Genomic DNA, 20943 nt, shown 5'->3' on the forward strand with positions numbered 1-20943 from the left:
TTGCGCAATGTGTGTAAAGCTCTTAAGGACCTGCCTAAATGGATTCTCTCTAATGGACTTCGTTTTGGATTTAGGTGCAAAATCTACAGGGCATTCTGAAACCAATGATGTTGCGCAGACTGAAGGAGGATGTAGAGAAAAATCTTGCTCCAAAACAGGAAACCATCATTGAGGTGGAACTGACCAATGTGCAGAAGAAATACTACCGTGCAATCTTGGAGAAGAACTTTGCTTTCCTGTCCAAGAGTGGAGGAGGGGGAGGTGGTGGTGGTGGCGGAGGAGGATCTAATGTTCCCAACCTGCTGAACACCATGATGGAGCTGAGAAAGTGCTGTAATCACCCCTACCTCATTAATGGTGAGGAAAAAATCGAATCGATCTTTAAGAAATAAAAAATTAAGAGATTAATAATACACTGTGTCCGCAGCAATAGCTAAACTGAAATTTCATTTTTCTGTAGGTGCGGAGGAGAAGATAATGGACGAGTTTAGAGAGAGTCATCCCCCTGACAACCCAGACTTCCACCTCCAGGCCATGGTCCAGGCTGCAGGAAAACTGGTGCTGATCGACAAGCTGCTCCCCAAACTGAAGGCTGGGGGTCACCGTGTGCTCATCTTTTCCCAGATGGTGCGCTGTCTTGACATCCTGGAAGACTACCTCATCCAGAGACGGTAGGTTGCCTGAGGCCACAGCACTGCCAACAAATCAGAGAAATTTACCTTTAAATGGATTTTTGATTTTGTAGAACAGAGTTAATTTTTCATAGCTAATGTGTGCCCTGTGATTTTCATTCTAGGTATCCATATGAGCGTATAGATGGCAGAGTTAGAGGAAATCTCCGACAGGCAGCTATTGACCGCTTCTCACGGCCAGAGTCGGACCGTTTTGTCTTCCTGCTGTGCACCAGGGCTGGAGGCCTCGGTATTAACTTAACTGCAGCTGATACTTGCATCATATTTGACTCTGACTGGAACCCTCAGAATGACTTGCAGGTATGAAATTTCTGAATGTTCACAAAGCTTATAATAGAGCACTTCCAGCTGAGTTACTAGATGGAATGCAGCTATCACATTCTGCAACCATAGCAGTTTCTTCAGAATGTGTGTGTGATCATTTTGTGCTTTTTCCTTCAGGCACAAGCTCGATGCCACAGGATCGGACAGAGCAAGGCTGTGAAGATTTACCGCCTCGTCACCAGAAACTCTTACGAAAGGGAGATGTTTGACAAGGCCAGTCTGAAGCTGGGACTGGACAAGGCTGTACTTCAGTCCATGAGTGGGAGGGAGAACGCTGCCAACGGGGTAAGAACTGCACACAGCGCCACCATTTTTTTAATACATATATATATTATTTTATATTATATTAGTTTTAGTTTAATTGTAGTCCAGATGTTTCATTAATCAAACATACTTTCCACATGTTGGCAGTCAGTGGATGGACCACTAATTCCTTAGCACAGAGACTTATTTGTCCTTTTTATTGTCTGCCTAAATTTACATTTATGCATTTGGCTGACGCGTTTATCCAAAGCGACTTACATTGCATTGTACTATACATATTTTATGTGCAATCCCTGGGATCAAACTCATGACTTTGGCATTACTAACGGCATGCTCTAACCACTGAGCCTCTGGAAAGCCAGTGAATGTGTGTATATTGTGAGTTTATTGAAACATTGTTTTAGTAAAGGTAATTTGTTGTTGTGTTAGGTTCAGCAGCTCTCTAAAAAGGAAATTGAGGACCTCTTGCGGAAAGGAGCTTATGGAGCTTTAATGGATGAGGAGGATGAGGGATCAAAGTTCTGTGAAGAAGACATTGACCAGATTTTGCAGAGACGTACACAGACTATTACCATTGAATCAGAGGGCAAAGGCTCAACATTTGCAAAGGTGATAAACTGTGGCATCTTAATTTCAATGCTATGGCTGAAACTCTTATGTAACGCATTATATTGACAAACCAAAGCATCAGCATTACGCAACTGCCTACATATGTGCTCGGTACCTACTTCATCATGCTCTTAAAATAGTGTTACTTAAAGGGTAAAATGTGTCCAATCGCAATTCATTTTCTTCTTTTTTTTCCCCCACCAGGCAAGTTTTGTGTCCTCTGGGAACAGAACAGACATTTCTCTGGAGGACCCAGATTTCTGGCAGAAATGGGCAAAGAAGGCAGAGCTGGACTTAAATGTGCTCCATGGCAGGGTAAGCTAGATAAGGAGAAAAGCGGTTCTCTTGTGCTGTGAAATGCCTCACAAAAGATGTAGTTTCTGTAACCCCTTTTTCTCATTTGGATGGCTTTCTGTTATGTCCTGTGTTAGCCGATTTTGACAGAGTTTGAACATACTCAAAATCTGTCTGACAATTGATAACTGAAGACCAAACGCTGGTCTGGTGTCAGTGGGGCTCAGTGGTGTCACTCATAAATATGCTATCTGAGCATTATTAATGAGGCTGATTTCCCCAGGCTAACAGTGTGTGAAATGTAGCTGTAATTGGGCAAAGGCTAAATTGTTTAAACTTGGCCATGGGAAGCATTTTCTGTAATTACCACTGTTCTTTGCTCTCATGAGAATTTGATGCAGTAAGCAGCTTATATCTGCTTGAGGGGAAATGTAATGATACATCTGCATAACAAAAGTGCTGTATCACGAATGTTTTGAAATGTAATTGTTAATTATATGATGGTTTTACAGTAGTATACGAGGAAGTGTTGATAGCACAGCACCCTCTCCGCTGTCTTAAACGCGTCAGTGAGCTGTCTAACCTTTGATCACATCTCTTGTCAGAATACTCTGGTGATTGATACTCCACGGGTGAGGAAGCAGACACGTCACTACAGTTCTATGAAGGAGGATGAATTGGTGGAGTACTCTGAGCTTGAGAGTGACTCTGAGGACAAGCCCATTCAGAAACCACGGAGGCCGCAGGACAGAACTCAGGGGTATCCCCGCAGTGAGTGCTTCAGAGTGGAGAAGAACCTGCTGGTGTACGGGTGAGTGCATTCTGGAAAAAATACATAGAAATGCTAGTGGTGTTTTGCCATTTTATCATCATTGTACTTTGTATCAGGGTGTGATTGGCAGAACATTTACTGTAATCACATTTGTTTTATCACTGTTGTGCACAGGGGTTTATACATATAAAACCGTTGCAGTTCATTAACTCTGTCCACTTTTGCTGATTTCCCCACCTCAATCCATAAGATTTTTTCAGAACATGTCCCTCTAAACCAAAGATGGCACTTTCATTTCTTTGCCATCGCTCACCATGGAAACCAGCTTTAGCAGGAAGTCCACCCCAATGCCACGAGACTATTTTTTATATTTACATTCCTGCTTTGTTTCATCACCATCCAATACTCCTTGTCTCGTCTTGTTTTCCATGTGGAATGTGAATATCTGGTCGCTCACAGCCCACCAGTACAATGGCAGAGTTTGTCATACTGGCTAGTCCCGGGGCAGTGGCACACACGCTGCTATCTAACGCGCACAGTTAATTTAGCGCCAGGCCTCAGTGCACTCAGCACTAATCATGGCTGGCTGCACGCACCATGTCTGACCAGTATTTTTTCCCTCTTTTTAGTCAGACACGTCTAGACCCCTGGGCTACACGGCAAATTAGATCCATCAAGTCTGAGGGCTTTGTCTCTTCTGATGGTTTCTTTTTTTTGGAAAAGCAGTGGAGGGCTTTTAAATCAAAGCAGACATCCCTCTCTCTTCCCAAAAGCCCTGCAGGCCTGTGCCTAAAGAGTGCTTGAGTGCATTCGTCAAATAACAAGGGCACTGGGTCTCATGATCATGCACTGTGCCAACAAGACAGTGGTGCCACTGCCTCCATTAAAAAAATTGAGGCAGCGATTAAGTAATAGTATGCTTAAACGGTCCTGTCATTGTGCTCAATTTCCATTTTGCAAACGGCGATTATTAATTAATTTTTTGGAATTGGCTAAACTAAATATCCTGTCAGTGACATTTCCCCTGCTTTTTTACACGCTCTAAGAAAACAGGATATCAAAATCTGGGTTCAAAAGGACACAAATCTTTAGAATATCCAATGGGGACATGGAGATCGAGGTTTCTGCGTGCTTTGTTTGGAGCTCTGGCTAACTTGTATTCTATCCTTTGCATAGCTGGGGCCGCTGGGGTGACATCCTGTCCCACGGACGCTTCAAGCGCCCGCTGAGGGAGCGAGACGTAGAGACCATCTGCCGCGCACTCCTGGCCTACTGCCTGCTCCACTACCGCGGAGATGAGAACATCAAGAGCTTCATCTGGGACCTCATCACCCCTACTGAGGACGGGCAGAGCCGCACACTGACCAACCACTCCGGTAGGACAGGGCAACCTTGAAATTGCGCTCTAAGTTTGCATCATCCTTTCCCTGTCACTGTCAGATTATGTGCGAATAATCATAAGTTACATTGATTTTCTGATAATAAATTCCTGGCACATTTTACCAATTCCAAGTCTTATTAATGATTAAAAACACAATTAAGTGTTAGCGAAGGCTTGAAGTGAAAAACGCTTTATATTTAGGTGTGCACAATTACTAGGCACCATTTCTTTTACAGGTATAAGGAGTCAAAAAAAGACATTTAATATACACGAAAGAAATATTTAATGTCCATTTAATGAACCTTGTACTTCTGGAGACTCCAGGTAGGTTGCAATTCCGGAAAATGGTGGCACTGGAGACTATAGAGGGTTTCTCGTGGTTTCACAACTTCTTCATCTTAATTCTTCATTCTTTTGCAGTTAAACTGTGCGGTTTCTTTGTTTGTTTTAGTTTGACTGCTAACCCAATGAGCATTTTGCTACCCCATTGGTCACACCTTAATGTTGTTCTAGTATTTCATTCTTATAATTGGCATTCAGTATTTTTTTTACTTTTCTGTGTATTTAATGTTTTTTTACTCATACCTGTTAAAGAAATCGTGCCTAATAATTCTGCACACCTTAATATAAATTATTTTTCACTTCAAGCCTTTCCTGAATGTTATAATATATGACCAGAAAAATCAATGTACCTAATTATTATGCACGCACTGTATTTTCGAGACTTGCTAAACAGTAGCTTTTCTATGGCTTCAGGACTATCTGCTCCAGTGCCCCGGGGCCGTAAAGGGAAGAAGGGAAAGATGCAGACTTCTCAGACTCACATGCCACAGGCTGACTGGCTTGTTAACTGTAATCCTGACATCCTCCTCCAAGAGGACAGTTACAAGAGACACCTTAAACACCACTGCAACAAGTATGTGCCATTTCAACATCCTTCTTTTGTAGAAAGTCCTAACATATTGCAGATCTCCTGCATGGACATTCCAAAAAATGTCTTGAGTGCCTGGAAAAAATAAGCAGTTTTTGGTCTTCCAAAATATTTCATAGGCTAGATATTGATTTCAAGCCTGTGTGGTTACATCATCCTGTCTGTTTAGGGTGCAGGCATTAAAATATACAGAAACTTATTTGTCAAGAAATGTGTGAACCTTCTGTCTATTTGACTTCCACTTCCAGGTTTGATATCCTCAGAAGCAGGTGCTTTTGAATTGGAAAAACATTTGAAAGTTCTTCAAAGAGCTCTTGAAAAGTTATTGAAGCAAATTTATGAATTTAGATGAACACCTAGAAATGCGAGTTGTTGCTGTTACCTTGTGGTGCAGATGTTTCATTACGTTGCTTGGCTCCTCAGTAGTTTAGCTTTGACTAATGAATGTCAGTTTAAAAATGGCCAGCTGTAGAAATTCTGGCAAATGAAACAGTCCCATCTTTCTGGCAAGGGCTTCCGCCAACAAATGAAATAATGAATGGCAGGCCATGAGGAATAGTTTTCATCGCTGAAATTAAAGATTTTAAGATCTATCAATAATTCAGCATTTTACTCATCAGGCAGCACGTGGCGATTTTGTCTCTCTCCCCACATTGTGCCCTGTGCACTGCCTGCTTGCGTACCTTTGTCTTTCGAGGCCTCTCTGGTTTCATTTGATAAATAATTTCTGTTACCAGGCCAGCATTGTTGTGTCCTGTCTAATGCTAGGCAGTGATGTGGGGGAGAGTAAGGGAATCAAGGTTTACACTCCTGGCTTAGATGTGCATCCAAAGAAAGGGGAACAGAGCAACAGCTGAGGAAATGTTACGAGACGATAAATGCGATGTGCTTAGACCGCCAGCCATCTGTTTGCCGCACTACAAACTTCTGCCTCTGTACTTTGGAGGCGTCCCGTTAGCACCTCCCCAACTTCCCTAACAGCATTAGGAAGGAAATGAAAACGAGAGGATGAAGGTGGCTGAGTGTGTATGTGTGTTGGGTACGGGCGCCTCCCCAAGCGCATCGGCGCAGTGCCAGGCCAGGTGCCAGGCAGACCTGTTGGAAGTGGGTGAAAGGCGGCACACACAGAGGTGATTATGTGCAGCCATCTGTCAGGCGTGGAGGCTGCCGCACAGCGTGGCTAATCAGCCCTGGCAGCATGATGGATGAGCTGTGGCACATGCCAAAGAGCTGCTGCAGCCGCTGTTACTGCTGCTGGCACAGCTCAGAGCTGCTGGCCGAACTTGCTCGCTCTTTTGTTTCTGCTTTCTCTTCTTTGTCCTTTTCTTACTTTCAATCGGCAACTCCCTCCGTGTGTCACTTCATTAACCCCAACTCATCTTTTTTTGCTCTGGTTTTCATTCTCTGACAGAGTGCTGCTGCGGGTCCGCATGCTGTACTATCTGCGGCAGGAAGTCATCGGAGACCAGGCAGACAGAATCCTGGAGGGAACCGATTCAAGGTTGGCATCTTTCTCCATTCCTTCCACAGAATCCTGCCTGCTGTTATCTTTCCTCTCCTTCCATCACCTTCTCCTCCTTCCCCGCCCCTTCTGACAGCCCCCCCAACCAGATGTTCATGCATTTATAATGTGCAAACGTGCTTGCCATGTTGATGTTCTCAAGGACTTGACTAAAGTTCTAATGACTGCAAGGGGCTTGTGAATGCATGGGTGAGATAAGCAAGTAGCTCAGATCTCTGGCCATAATCAGGTTGGCCCTGAATAAACAAGACTGGCCTTAATGAGATGAGTTTTGCTAATGGTAGCATTTCCTACCAGATGTCGGCAGATAGACATTAATGCAGCGCTCATTAGATTATGTGCCGCTGCGGCCATCTCCTGGTTTTAATTACTTTTTTCCTGTGTTTGTCTTGTGCTTACAGCGAGCTAGATATCTGGATCCCACAACCCTTCCATGCTGAGGTCCCCACCGATTGGTGGGATGTCGAAGCGGATAAGTCCCTCCTTGTCGGTGTCTTTAAGCATGGTAAGCTCCACCTCCTTTCTATTTTCACATCTTTTACAGCTGCCAGTCGGCGCTCTGGTGGTGACAGGCAACTATAATTGCTAATGCTGACCTATTGTAATATTGCCTAGAGATTGATTGGTGATATTTTCCAAATGGCCGATCCTGCACGTCATGAAGGGCGGTTGAGAAAATTAACTGGAAAACGGAGCAGGAATGAGCCGCATGGCTATCTAATCCATCAGAGGCAACAGGCACCTCTCAGCGCGTTTTATTAACATTGACCTGTGGTGTTAAGAAGTGTTCTGGGAGAACCTGCTAAATTCCCAGTTTGGGACGAGGTTGTTTTCTTTCGGAAAGCTGCGCAGCTGTTACGATTTATCTTTTGGGGGAAAAGGGGCCAAAAGCAGTATAAAAAGGGAGATGGGGATTTCTCGGCTGCTGACGTTTAATTGTATTAAATATAGTAATAGCCACTTCTTATTTAATAACGGCCGCTGGCTCTCCCGAACTAATATTAATCTTGGCGAGAGGCCTTTTCTCTCTGATTTGTGTGTACAGAGATCTCTCTCGCTCTTTCTCTCCTGGTGCTCTGTGCTGCGTAGTTAACTCAGCTGGCCTCCACACACAGGAGCGTGTATATAACAGGCAGCCTGTTCTTAATCATAATCCCAATTCAGTAGGGAGGTCTGGGGAGGAAGCAGGGAGAGGTGGCAGGCCTGGACTGCAGAGGAAAGAGTGATGGCCTATAAACCCCCTCATGATTACAGTTTGGCTCAGGGCGCGGCAGCAGTTAGGAACAATGTGTCACCGCATAAATCCTAATTGAAATGTGATGTTCTGGCGGGGGAAGGGGGAGCGCTCAAGCCTTGTCTGATCAGCAGCTCAGCTGAAGTGGTCCAGCCTGCCAATCGCCTCCCCTGTCGTGCGCTGTCGGGATCCGCAGGCTCAAATCTGTTCTGCTTGGACAGTTTCAACGGGCATTTTCCTGCGGCTCTGCCTTTTGTTTCTCTTCCCTTTAGCACATTTTGAGGGGGTTTGAGTGATTATTACAGCACTTTAAATCACTATTTTGTAAAAAAAAAAAAATATCTGTTAACTTCATCTGTGTGCTAGGGCTCTTCTACGTGTTTACCCTTGATTATTAAATATTTGGAAAATGTAGTGTTATGGAAAATGGGCCTAAAATATTGATGCCATTTTCAGCATATGGAATTTTGTCTAATCAGATCCTACCTTATCATGGAAATGTCCCTCCCACTAAATCTAGCTGCTGCTGATAAGTACGTAGCAAATCATGGTTGATGGCTGTAATCTGTTATTGGCTGTTTTAAAAAATTTAGCAAGAGCCCTTTTATGTGCGACTTCCTGTTTCAGTGGTAATGCGTCACCAATGGGTCTGCATCGTGCCATATTTCAGAACGTCCAGCAATGTCTTCTAGGGATTCTTTAAATACTTAAGTATTTGTTTTTAAATTCCAATTCAATCTCAAGATAGATTTGACATTGGTAATAAACTCATCTTTATGCCGCCCTCATCACCAGGGAAATAATAGCCTTCTAGCCCACAGCTCGGCCTCTAATTATGCATATTTTATGTTCGCCACTGCTCTCTTTTCTTCACTAGGCTACGAGAAGTACAACTCTATGCGTGCTGACCCCACCCTGAGTTTCCTGGAGAGGGTGGGCATGCCTGATGCCAAGGCCATCGCTGCCGAGCAGAGGGGAGCGGACATGATGGCAGATGGTGTCGAGGGGTAAGTTTGGCCTGAAATCACAGCCCCAGTGAGAGGGACTCCTCCTGTTCTCTTTCTCTCTCTGGCTCTCGCCCTGTTTCTTTCCTTTCATTTCTTTGTTTCATTTCTCGGCCCCACTCTGATAGCTGTTCTCTTTCTCCAACAGAGAGGATGAAGACCCTGAATACAAGCCACTCCGCATGACTTTTAAAGACGATTTGGATGTAAGTTTAGAATTTTCGCTTTTCACCATCTACAATCAATATTGTTCATAGATGGGTTACACAACTTTTTGTCATATCTGTAGGATTTTACAAACTCTCCTCTTGATGATGGAATTGATGGCGAGGGTGGAGAAGGTATGTCTTTAGAGTATGGTTATTGCATAATTTTTTTACTATGCTCACCTGCTTGTGCTGATCACTGCTGTTTGGTTTTTTTCATGTTCAGCTCCTAGACCTGGTGAGAACTGGAAGACAGGCAATCTGTATTGGCCAACAGCCTCTGCTCTGACTGCCAGATTACGCCGCATCATCACGGCCTATCAGCGCACTCATAAACGTGAGCAGCTGAGACAGGAAGCCATAACCAAACCTGATCGCCGTCGCCGCCGCCCACGTGATGACATCCTCTCCATGGTAACGGAGGGAGGCGCTTATGTTTCTGAGGGGGCTGTGGCTTACCTGGCAGAAGGATCGCCCTTCATGGCTAAGGGATCACCTTTCATCCCAGATAGTGCCGCCCTGCTGGCTGATGGAGCAGCCTACTTTAAAGAAAGACGACAGAGGTATCTGTCAAAAATCATGTTTATTATTATGTTGTAATGTTTTTATTGTGAGAGTTAGCCGTATTTATGAGTTATTTAAATCAAGACAAAACAGCTGCAGTTTGATTGATATTAATTGGAATTCCCAATTTAAAAAACTAGATTTTTGAAAACGTGAAAACGGATGTTCTCCTTTTGGAACCATACTCTGTTCAGGTTATTTTCCAATAAATAAATGAAGAGTATCTTATCCTGTTTTATGAGCTTCTGTTTGTCTAGAGTATTTTTGAGGTTTTGGGAAACAATACATTTCTTAAAAAAACTGATGAGTAGAAACAAACAGTGTTGTAAAACTAAATTTGTATTATCCTTTATTGTATCTAACGATTCCTTGTGACTTGAGAAACTCTTGCATATTTCTCATCTGTTTTCTTTTGCTCCACCACCATCTGTTTTCCAGATGGACAAGGCGTGAAGAAGCTGATTTCTACCGTGTGGTGTCCACATTTGGTGTGGTTTATGACATCCACAAACAGTGCTTTGACTGGTCCCAGTTCCGTGCTTTTGCTCGTCTAGACAAGAAGACTGATGAGAGCCTGGAAAAATATTACTACTCCTTTGTGGCCATGTGCAAGCGAGTGTGCAGGATGCAGGTTAAATCAGAGACAGGTAACCTCCCCTTTTGTAACTTCTATATGTAGTCATTTAAATACAGTTGAATGGTTTACATAATAAAAATTACAACTAAAATTATCTTTACATTTATTTTGTGGTCTTCTGCTGCTTTCTACAACTTTTTTTTCTCTGAGTACCCACAACCATGTCAGCTTCCTCTGCCCTTTAATAGCTTCATTCTCTTTCTATTAATGTCTCTTTTTTTTCCAGTGGATATTCAAACATTACTTAGGTAGTAGGAGGAATTATGGGTCACAATTTAAAGTAGTTCACCTTCAAAATAGGTGTTTGATTTCCGACAATAAAGAAACAAAGCAGGTCGTGCACAGACCGAGCATCACACCAAGCTTGCGTGTCATTTTAAGTCTGCTGGTTTTGAGCTGTAGTTATATTTATTCGTTTCAGCCTTTATGGTACACTTACATGATCGTCCTTTGATAACAGCTAGAGTGAGCACAAGTTCTGAAGGGAGAGGCACAGCTTTTTTCTTTCGGCCTTTTTTGTTCTTTCTGCAAAAACCGATAATGCCATCTTTGGCAGCCAATATTTTGGTGCATCACTAGTGGTCTGTCTACTTATTTTCTCCAAATATTGTTTACTCTTAATACTGGTTATTCGTATGAGAAAATCTACATTTGTTTTTACATTATGCAGCTATTTTGCTGTTGAATTTAATTTTGGAACCATATTGCAATATTATGAATGCTTAATGTGTGCAGTATGTTGATGCTACGGCTTCGTATTTCTCTGATCATACATCTTGCTAAATATTTCCTCTCTGTTCTGCTTACAGAGCTGCCAGACCCCACCCTGATCATTGACCCCATTACAGAGGAGCGGGCCTCTCGGACACTATATCGCATTGAACTGCTCCGGCGAATCAGGGAGCAGGTGTTGATTCACCCTCTGCTGGAGGAGAGGTTAGGTCTCTGCCAACCCAGCCCCGACCTCCCAGTCTGGTGGGAGCCTGGACGCCACGACCGAGACCTGCTAAGGGGTGCGGCAAAGAATGGCGTGAGCCGAACAGACTACCACATCCTAAATGACCCTGAACTGAGCTTCCTTGAAGCCCATAGGAAGTTCACCCAGGGCAAGGGTGCGGAACTGCCCATCATCCCTGATCCTCTTACCCCTCTGGCTCTGGTCAAAGATGAAGAGGTGAAGGAAGACCCAGGAGATGTGGTGATGGCCGAAGTGCAGAACGGAGGCACTGTAGATGAGGTCAAAGAGAAGAAAACAGAAGCTCTGTCTCCTAAGAAGGAAGTGAAGATAGAGGAGACTGCAAATGATTTGGGTCTGAAGCAGGTGCCCAAGGAGGAGAAGGTGGAAGTGGAGCAGAAAGAAGAAATTACCACCAAGGAGGAGCAGGTCAGTTTTGAAGATGGCATGGCTGAGGAAAAGCCAATGGATCAGCAGCTCACTCTTCCTACATGTGAGGATAAAAACACTCAGGGTGAGGAGAAGCCTCTCTTGACTACTGAGAACAAACAGTCTACTGACAAAACATCTGAAGATGACGAGGAGGAGAAGATGGATGAGGATGACAAATCGGAAAAATCTTCACAAGCTGAAGGTTAATATTACAGGATATTTTGTATTTATTGCGCTTGTTTTAGGTCTCCTTTCTGGTTTTTGTTTCACAGGTTCAGATCAAACCTATTTCATTGGCCTTATTTCCTTTTTCTATCACAAAACACTAAAGCTATGGTTAGGGTTGGTTTGCATCCATATTTTTGCTTTTGGAAGCCACCTTATGCTCTGTTTTTTAATGAGACATTTGTTTGATGCTTATTGTAATTTTTACACTTTCTAGGGCTGGCTTATAGTTGTTTCCATCGATTTAATTTTAACAAACGTAAAGAATCAGTGTTGCAAGTCTTTTTGCTTGTTTGCATTAAAACTGAATTTTGTTTTGCAGCTGGTGCCGCTTCTGAGAGGAAGAATTTTGATGAGGAAAGTAACGCCTCCTTGAGCACTGCCCGTGATGAGACACGAGACTGCTTCAGTGTCGACGACGTGGAGCCGTCAGCCTCTCAGATGTTCAGTGAACGTTCTCTCTTCTCTTTCTGGCCCAAGGTTTGTTTAGTAATTCAGCCTGTTGCTACTGTTTTTCTGTAGCAGTTTTCTGTCATTGTAAAAAATGATTATATCATAAGCCTATTTTATAAAACTTGCTACAACTTGGAGCATGCATGTACATTGCTTGTGATTGGACTAATTTATACTTTTGGTAAAGTGTAAGCTTGACTTTCACTACAGTTAACAGGAAAAAAGGTATTAAATGCACCTTAAAACAGAGATACCCTTCAAAGGCCTTCCAGTTCATTAGGTGTGTGTGTACACGTGCAAGCACACGCTCACACTTGTGCTACTCTTCTGTGTTTGTACTTCAGGACAGGGTAATGATCAATCGCATGGACAACATCTGTGAAGCGGTCTTGAAGGGCAAGTGGCCTTCCAACAGAAGGCAGTTCTTAGACTTCCCTGGCCTGTTGCCTGGCTACAGCTCCATGGCAACGGACAGTCCCCTGCAGAGGCGGAGTCTCGGTGATCTCTCAATGGTGGGTCAGGCCAGCTATAGTGGCAGTGAGGACCTCACCATGTCACCACAGGTCAACAAGGCAAGTCCCGTCCATAACTTAAATACCTGTTTGTACTTCTAAAATGCCTATATTGTGCCTGCTTTGTGGTTGACATCGATTGATTGAAACAATGTTTGATTACTTGTCATTGTCCTTTCTGATGGACAGGATGAGGCATTGAGCATGTCAGTGCCTCGCCAACGCCGACGTAGGAGGAGAAAAGTGGAGATAGAGGCCGAGCGTGCTGCCAAGCGCAGAAACCTAATGGAGATGGTAGCTCAGTTACGAGAGTCCCATGCTGCAGAAGGCCAAGCTCAGGCCATGGATCTGACCAAGGCCCTGCACGGCATGTCCGCCACTTCTTCCACCACCTTCCCCAGAGCCATGGCCTCTTCCGCAGCCTTAAAAGCCCAGATGGAGCTGCTACAAGCAGGTGCTTCCTCCAGACCAAGAGCTAACGGCTCTCCACTCGATGCTGAACTGCCCAATCGGAGAAAAAGAGGCCGTAGGAAAAATGTGGAGGGGTTGGAGCTGCTTTTTATGGGAAACAAGAGGGCACCGCTCAATGCTGTACGTATCGTACCTTTTTGTCATAATGTTTTCTAGTTTTCACTGTGCTTTCCTCATTTTCTCTTATTGATTTTACAGGACAATTCAGATGCGACCAAAGCTTTTGTTGATGGGGCACATATGCCAGGACAGGCAAACAGACACCTTTCATCTCCTGCGCAGGCACCTGGTGATGGCCTAGATGAAGGGAGCCATCTTAAAGGAGAAGATGGACCCAGCCCTAAAGACCTTCAGGAATGGCTGAGACAGCATCCCACATACACTATGGATATGTCTGGATTTGTACCAGTGAGTGAAATGTTTGTGACATCTTACCTTGAGGTCGAACCCCACAACTCGTCTGCAGAAGTTTTGTTTTTGCAATGCACTTGTTAATTAACTGTTGTCTTATCTTTTAGAAGAATGAGGATCACCTCCTCTCCCAATTCGCCAAGCCTAAACAGAAAAGGCACCGTTGTCGCAATCCTAACAAGATTGATATTAACACACTGACTGGGGAGGAGAGGGTGCCGGTGGTTAATATAAGGAACGGCAGAAAGGCAAGTATTCCATTCAGCCAGTGTTTAATTAAAAGATTGTGCCTTAAATGTTACTAATATGTAAATATTTTTATTTTACATAATTACAGATGGGAGGAGCCATGGCCCCTCCAATGAAGGATTTACCTCGTTGGCTAGTTGAAAATCCAGAGTTTGCCATCTCCCCAGATTGGACGGATATTGTTAAACAATCGGTGAGTCCTGTTGTGCTTTCATCCTGTTAAATAAAATATGCTTATCATGATTTTAAAGATGTTTTTATATATATATGCATAAATATAATTTTGAACCTGTTATATATATTTTTTGATCAGGGCTTTCTCCCAGAAGCCATGTTTGACCGTCTCCTTACTGGGCCTGTGGTAAGAGAGGAGGGCGTTCGCCGCAGAGGCAGACGGCCCAAATCTGAGATCGCTAAGGCAGCGGCACAGGCAGCTGCCGCAGCAGCGGCCTCCACCTCTGGAGTTAATCCTTTGTTAATGAACGGACTGTTTGGAGGTATGGACCTGACCAGTCTGCAGGGCCTGCAGAACCTGCAGGGCCTGCAGAACCTCCAGAGCCTCCAGCTGGCGGCCGGCCTAATGGGCTTTCCTCCTGCTCTGGGAGGAGGGGCAGATGCCAAGCACGCTGCTGCCATGTTGCCTCTGATGCTTCCAGGCATGGGCGGCCTACCCAACATGTTCAACCTGGGGGGACTGTTTGGAGGGAATCTGGCCGCTGCTGCCTCAGCCACCAACGGCGCCTCGGGCACAGAACAGGGCGAATCTGAGGAGAATCCGAAGCCCAAAAAAGATGAGGAAAGTAAAGATGAGGAAGAGGAGAAAGAGAATGACAAAGAAGCGGAGAAAGCGAGTGAAACGGAATCTGCTGAGGCTACAGGAGATGCGGTGGCACTGAACGCAGCTGCCTCTGCTGGCATGTCGAGTAACCAGTTGGCCTTTAACCCTTTCCTGCTTTCCACCATGGCTCCAGGCCTCTTTTACCCATCCATGTTCTTACCCCCCAGTCTTGGTGGCTTGGGCCTCCCAGGCTTTCCTCAAGCTTCTCTAGCTGACCTTCAGAGTGCTGTGTCAGGGGCCTTAGGGGCTACCGGCGAATACAAGGAGTCTGGTAAAGCAGCCCGTGCTGATCAGGACCAGAACGCCTCCACGGCTGATGTTGAAACCGCTGACAACACACTTGAAGACAGTGACTCGGAGGAGAGCCAGAATAAGACGGCTGATTCATCAGTACTTGATGACGACTTGGCAGGACCAGCTGAGGACTCAATGGAGGGTGGAATGGATGAGGATGATGATGATGACGACGACGACGATGATGATGATGACGACGACGATGACCCTGCTGATGAGGATGACAAAAGTGACTGAAGATTGAAATGGGCCGCCTTACATTTCCCTGGGGCTGAGACGCTGACTGAAACTCATGGTTAGTCCAGTTGTTTACATGCCAACTCAATATCAAAACACATTTTTGAATTTGGTTGTTTGGTTTTTCTTGACTGGCAACGTATCGGGAACGCAAATAAGCGGTCTCTGTAACCATTAGCATAGCAAGGGAAGAAACAAACCGAAGTTAGAGTTGTGTGGATGTCAAAAGGGTGTTCCCCTCCCCTATGTATTTTTCCTTTTTTGTTTATGTTTAAGTCTTTGGCACTGTGTGGGTGCCTTCTAGAGGAGATGGAAATGTCGTAAAATATTATAGGAATTAATCGTTCCAATAGTGCTATGCTGCTCTTTTATTTTAATATTGTTTGGGTTTTTGTCTTATTTTTTCCTCTCTCTACTGTTGATATTGTAACAAGGAGTAGCATCTCATAATATTCAGTGGTGTACAATTTAACGGCATTAAGACTCCGCTGCTGAAAAAGGATTTTGTTGTACTGTTCTGCTGAGAGGAGCGGGTGAAGTTCTCACATATCATAGCCTACACTCTGACTGTTCCCAGTCTCTCACACTGACAATCCAAACGGGTGGGGAGACCTCTCAACCTGTGGAGACAGCAATAACGAAGGCAGCTTTTGAATGTTCAATTTTACTCTCTTGACTAAACACCGAAACGTGTGAAAAATGAAATAAATTACTGCAGTCAAAATTGTCTCGTTGTATCCATGTTAATGCACTGGTGTAAGAATAAAATCAGGTACCTTTATCTATTTGAATGGACTTTTGTTACTTTAGCCACAACGCTGAACAGCATTACCTCAATTCTAACTAGCCTTGAAGTTTACAGACATAAATGTTGTAAATGTTTTTCTTTTTTTGTGAGTGTCCTTTCCTTTTTTGAACCATCATGTATGATGAACTGTAAATTGCTGCCAACTGTAGTAATGATGCTTTTAATAAAAGTGACTCACGATATTCGCCTAGGAAACCAAAATGGTGTTTGTGTTGCTCTGTGGGAATGACAAGTAACATTTGGTGCCATGGTCCTCTGAAAACAATGGCACTTTTACATATCGGTTAAATGGTTCAGTTTACTTAAACTGTAAAAAACTAACATTGTTAAACTGGTATAAATGTTAAGTATAACCATACTTTTTCATATTTAGTTTCATATTTTGCATGTTATTTCGTGCTACCATGCTTTTGATTTTTAGTCTAATGTAGTTGAACATTACTAGTCCAGCATGTTTTACACAAAATAATATACGAAAACCATTTAAATGATTCTGTACTAGGTCCCTCGTGCAGTGCAGCAACATGGCCTTGTTGCCAGTAAGAGAGAAAAGCGACTCGGACAGGCCTGTTTATTCTAACCATCATAAACACCATCGGTCCTGTGGAGCGGCTGACATAACGTGCTTTGACAGCACGAGAGGACATGGCAGGGGCTCTGTCCGCTCCAGTAGCCAGCCATTATGAGCCTAACGCCTGAAACAAGGCTTTCCCCCTCTCGACAGACATCTTTCATAATTGCACTTTCCGATGAAGTGGATCGTGAAATCCATAGGTCTCGTGTGTGTTTGCAACTGGCAGTAGTTGGAGTTTTCGACAGGAGGTACTTGCACGAGGAATTGTCAAAATGATGCCCCTCGTGCATTCTGCGGAAGTCCTGGACCGGAGGTGTTAAATGTACGTTAAAAACTTGGCACAAAAATGCACATCGGAAATGTTTTGTTTCTTTGAAAGCAAAATACCGATCTGCTGTTATTTTTCCAGTTCTTCCTGTTTTAATGAAAAGCGAGACGTGCGGTTGTCAGGCCGGTTTTAGCGGCAGTGAAAATCTGTGCTTCCCAGTCATTATGTGCTATCTTGACACATGGCACAGTTCCTCACACAGGGCCCGTCACCGCCGGCATCGTGCCTCCTTCACTAACCACTGACTGCTGGGTGTGAAGTCTGTCGTTGGCGAGGAGGCAGGTTGTGGTTAGCCGCCGAGCGTCAAACATGGCAACGCGGCACGGTTCACTATCGCTGGGCCGCTGGGATTGGAGCTAGCAGTCTCCCCTTGGGAGAGACCCTTGCACAGAAAGGCCAAACTCGATGTTTCCTCGTCAGCAGATCCGTAAGAGGAGCAAACGAATAACTTCTGATATGTAAGAACGACGTGTTGGATAAAGCGTCTGCAAAGTGCGTGAAATATAGACACGATAATGCCGCTCTGATGTTTTGACACAGGGATGTAGGCCATTATCCGATTATTCAGGATTGATTCATGAACATAAGAATGATCTGTTAAAAGAGATGACCCGAGGCATTGAGGTGCAACTAATAAAAATGTTATTACATAATCAGCTCATGTGTAGGCACTTAATGAGAAGCACTCATTAGCTATTGTGACAGGTCTGGCTGTAAGCCTGCGGCTCAAAGCGCTCGCTGTAAGCAGATCTACTCGCATCCCACATTCGTGTTTATATACTGTGTGTCCTGCTCAACAGCTGAACTGGTTTAATATTCAGCAGTGAGCCTTCTGGGTTTTAGTAATCCACCCAGCCAATGATCCTAAAACGGATGCTTTCCGAAAATGTCAGGCTTTGGGCAGCTGATTCGTATTCGGAGCCGATAAATATGCCATTTCCAGCTCGAGTTGGCCCGGCCGGTCGTCTCTGCAGCTTTCGATAAAGAGCGATTTGCGGTCGTCAGGGCGACCCAGTGCCTCGCCGTCTTGGTTACGTGATTGATCACAGTATCCTGTGCCGGTGACACAGGTAGGGGGAGGGATGTGCCTGAGCTCTATCAGATGCAGCGACGATGTCCTTCTCGCCGGCTGAGGGGATTTAAAACTGTCACACGCTCTCGCACCTCCTGTTTCCCCCGGAGACGGATGTGTCGTGCGTGACATTGAGGGCGAGAGGCAGAGCATCAATCGCAGACTGTGTGATGAGTGTCATGCCGACTGCTCAGCTGCCCTGCGCATCACACGCGCGCGCGGACACACTGTGCGCTCTAACGTGCTCGGAGTGGTGCGAACAGATGACTACCAAAAACTACTCATAGATTTTAGCGCACGCTGTGAAAAGAGCGAGAGAAATGTGCCAATATGTTTAAAAGATTATTCAGACATTTCTTTGTGCTTATTGAGATGCTGTCGGAAACCTAAATGGAATTCTGAGGTTAATACACATTAACAGAATTATCATGTTGGTGGTGTACTGTCTCTTCATGAAAATTCTATAAGTTAAAGTTTTATAGTCTATTTAAAAATCTAAATAGATCACACACAGCTTATCATTGGTCTCAAAACTATTTAACCCAAGGCTTACTTAAGTTTACTAAAACGTTTCTTGTTTATTGAAATCAAATATAACATTGGCCTAAAAATGATTGGAAAACTGAAATAAGTTTAAGACACTAAGGCCCGGTTTCACAGACAAGGTTTAGTTTAAATCAGGAGTCAGGACTATGCCGTAAATTATCATAATTTATTAGCTTTTTCTAAATGTCATTGATAAAAACATTACTGCTGTGCATCTTGAGACATTTTAAGAGAAGTCAGGGCAATTTGTTTTCAGTTAATGCAGCTGAAACTTTCATATAGGTTTAAGCCTTGTCTGTGAAATCAGGCATGAAATTATTATAGTATACAAAAATAAAGGAAACTCAATAAAATTACGAAATCAAAATATTAAAAATTAGCATAAAATCTAAATTTAAAACAGAAATGAAACTAAAAACAAAACTATAAGTTTGTAAACCTATAGGCAAGAAAAAATGTATGTTGTTCTTTTCTGCTGTGAATTCTGGCCCGTCTGGTCTGTGCTTGACACCCAGTTGAGATGAAGACAGATTATTCACTACAGGCATGACTCATCAGACGCCATGTTGCCCAAATCAAGTGTCTGTGAGCTGTGTGGCCCCAGAGAGTGGCTGTATTTCACTGTGAAATTAAATGCTTCTGTGCACCACAAACACCCTCTTTATGCACATTTCACCCTGGAACATTCTTTCCAATTCCTCTAGAAATTGGGGATTATGGGAATGCTTGGGGTAACATACTATACATCTCGGTTTTTCATTTCTGCAAGAATGTTAAATCATCGTGATGCTGTTATTCATAAGACGTGCTCATTAGCTAACCGGACCGTGTGATAGTAGTGTCTAAGAAGTAATGCCCGGGGGAATATTTGGACAGTATTTGGTTTTAATGCCCCTCAAATTAGATTGAAACATCTAAATATGAGGTGCATAGTGCAAAACACTTATTTATTGGGCAAATTTATTGTTCAATTTAATTTGATTTATATAGCGCTTTTCACAATGTGCATTGTTCCAAAGAAGCTTTACAGAAGAAAAACACAAAAAAGGTAAAACACAGCACTGTACATGTTGTTTATTGAACAAGCTAAAAAAAATATCTAATAAATGCTGGTGGTTTATTTTGCATATTAGGCAATAAATACTTGGTATTGTGTCTGACCCTTCGAATAGGAAGGCTATTCCAGAGTTTAGGTGCTACGTATGAGAAAGCTCTATCCCCTTTGGTGGATTTAGTTTTTTATTGTGCAAAAACAAACGACATTAAATCAGTAAATATTGTTTTTTTTCATTCAAATAAAACCTACTGGAAATAAAGCCTGCATTGACCACAATTGTATTAGTTATTAAGATTTGTTAATCCTGTTGTGTAGTAATGTTTTGTAGTCATTCTCCTGGTCTTGACTCTAATTTACCCTACTTTAATTTACACTACAAGTTGAACTATGCAACATAAATACAATGTGTCAATATGTATTTAATATATTATGAATATACGTTTAATATATAATCAAATAAACAATTTATTTCACCCAGTCTGTAAAACCAGTCTAATTCTGAAATAAAGTTTGAGTTCAACTATTACTTTCACTATGATTTCAATCTTTGACAGGGATTTACTCAGTCAATGGTAAATATATTAAAACTATATTTTACAGAATTTTCTTTAAATTTCATATGATGATTTTAATAAATAATAACTAGATGGGTTTACAAACTGGGTCACATATTTGAATTAAAAAAATCCTAAATTGGACACTTTTGGACAGAACTGTATATGTTTTTACATTATTCCTCTTACATTTGTATTGAATCTACTACAACCCCCATTCATTCTGTTCATCCATTCCCTCATTCCCAGTATTCTGTTTCATGTTGTATTCTGTCTTGGACCGAGTCAAGCTGGTTTTCCTCCAGTGGCATCTCTTATCAGTGTCACACACAAACCCAGCTGCACGTCTGGTCCACATCTGTGCCTCGAGTCCTGGCTGCTTCCTGCGTCTCTCACGCCGACACATTACGAATGAGCACCAAAACACAAGCCAATGCTGTTGTCAGTGCCGGAGAAGTTCACATTTAACTCTCTCAATTCTTCAAACGGAGTG

The 20943-nt window shown here is 43.3% G+C and overlaps 1 protein-coding gene across 2 annotated transcripts in view; it reads left to right on the plus strand.

Moving 5' to 3' along the window:
• The window catches only part of chd7 (chromodomain helicase DNA binding protein 7), a 45987-nt gene extending 29470 nt beyond the window's left edge, over nt 1-16517 (plus strand). Inside the window, exons 15-38 of one of the 2 annotated variants that reach the window (XM_079452068.1) lie at nt 75-357; nt 461-671; nt 797-992; nt 1134-1301; nt 1710-1889; nt 2094-2204; nt 2789-2994; nt 4132-4331; nt 5093-5252; nt 6679-6768; nt 7191-7294; nt 8901-9030; nt 9176-9233; nt 9317-9368; nt 9460-9796; nt 10236-10444; nt 11244-12023; nt 12369-12526; nt 12844-13071; nt 13201-13602; nt 13681-13890; nt 14001-14141; nt 14231-14335; nt 14456-16517. In XM_079452068.1, coding sequence (XP_079308194.1) covers nt 75-357; nt 461-671; nt 797-992; nt 1134-1301; nt 1710-1889; nt 2094-2204; nt 2789-2994; nt 4132-4331; nt 5093-5252; nt 6679-6768; nt 7191-7294; nt 8901-9030; nt 9176-9233; nt 9317-9368; nt 9460-9796; nt 10236-10444; nt 11244-12023; nt 12369-12526; nt 12844-13071; nt 13201-13602; nt 13681-13890; nt 14001-14141; nt 14231-14335; nt 14456-15511 — 5775 coding nt within the window. In that variant the 3' untranslated portion in view covers nt 15512-16517. The remainder of the gene's footprint in view (nt 1-74; nt 358-460; nt 672-796; nt 993-1133; nt 1302-1709; nt 1890-2093; nt 2205-2788; nt 2995-4131; nt 4332-5092; nt 5253-6678; nt 6769-7190; nt 7295-8900; nt 9031-9175; nt 9234-9316; nt 9369-9459; nt 9797-10235; nt 10445-11243; nt 12024-12368; nt 12527-12843; nt 13072-13200; nt 13603-13680; nt 13891-14000; nt 14142-14230; nt 14336-14455) is intronic. The other variant, XM_079452069.1, reaches the window with a different exon arrangement.
• Nucleotides 16518-20943: the final 4426 nt, after the last annotated feature.

Source organism: Barbatula barbatula (genome assembly GCF_947034865.1).
Source record: "Barbatula barbatula genome assembly, chromosome: 3".
In the NCBI taxonomy this organism is placed as follows: domain Eukaryota; kingdom Metazoa; phylum Chordata; class Actinopteri; order Cypriniformes; family Nemacheilidae; genus Barbatula; species Barbatula barbatula.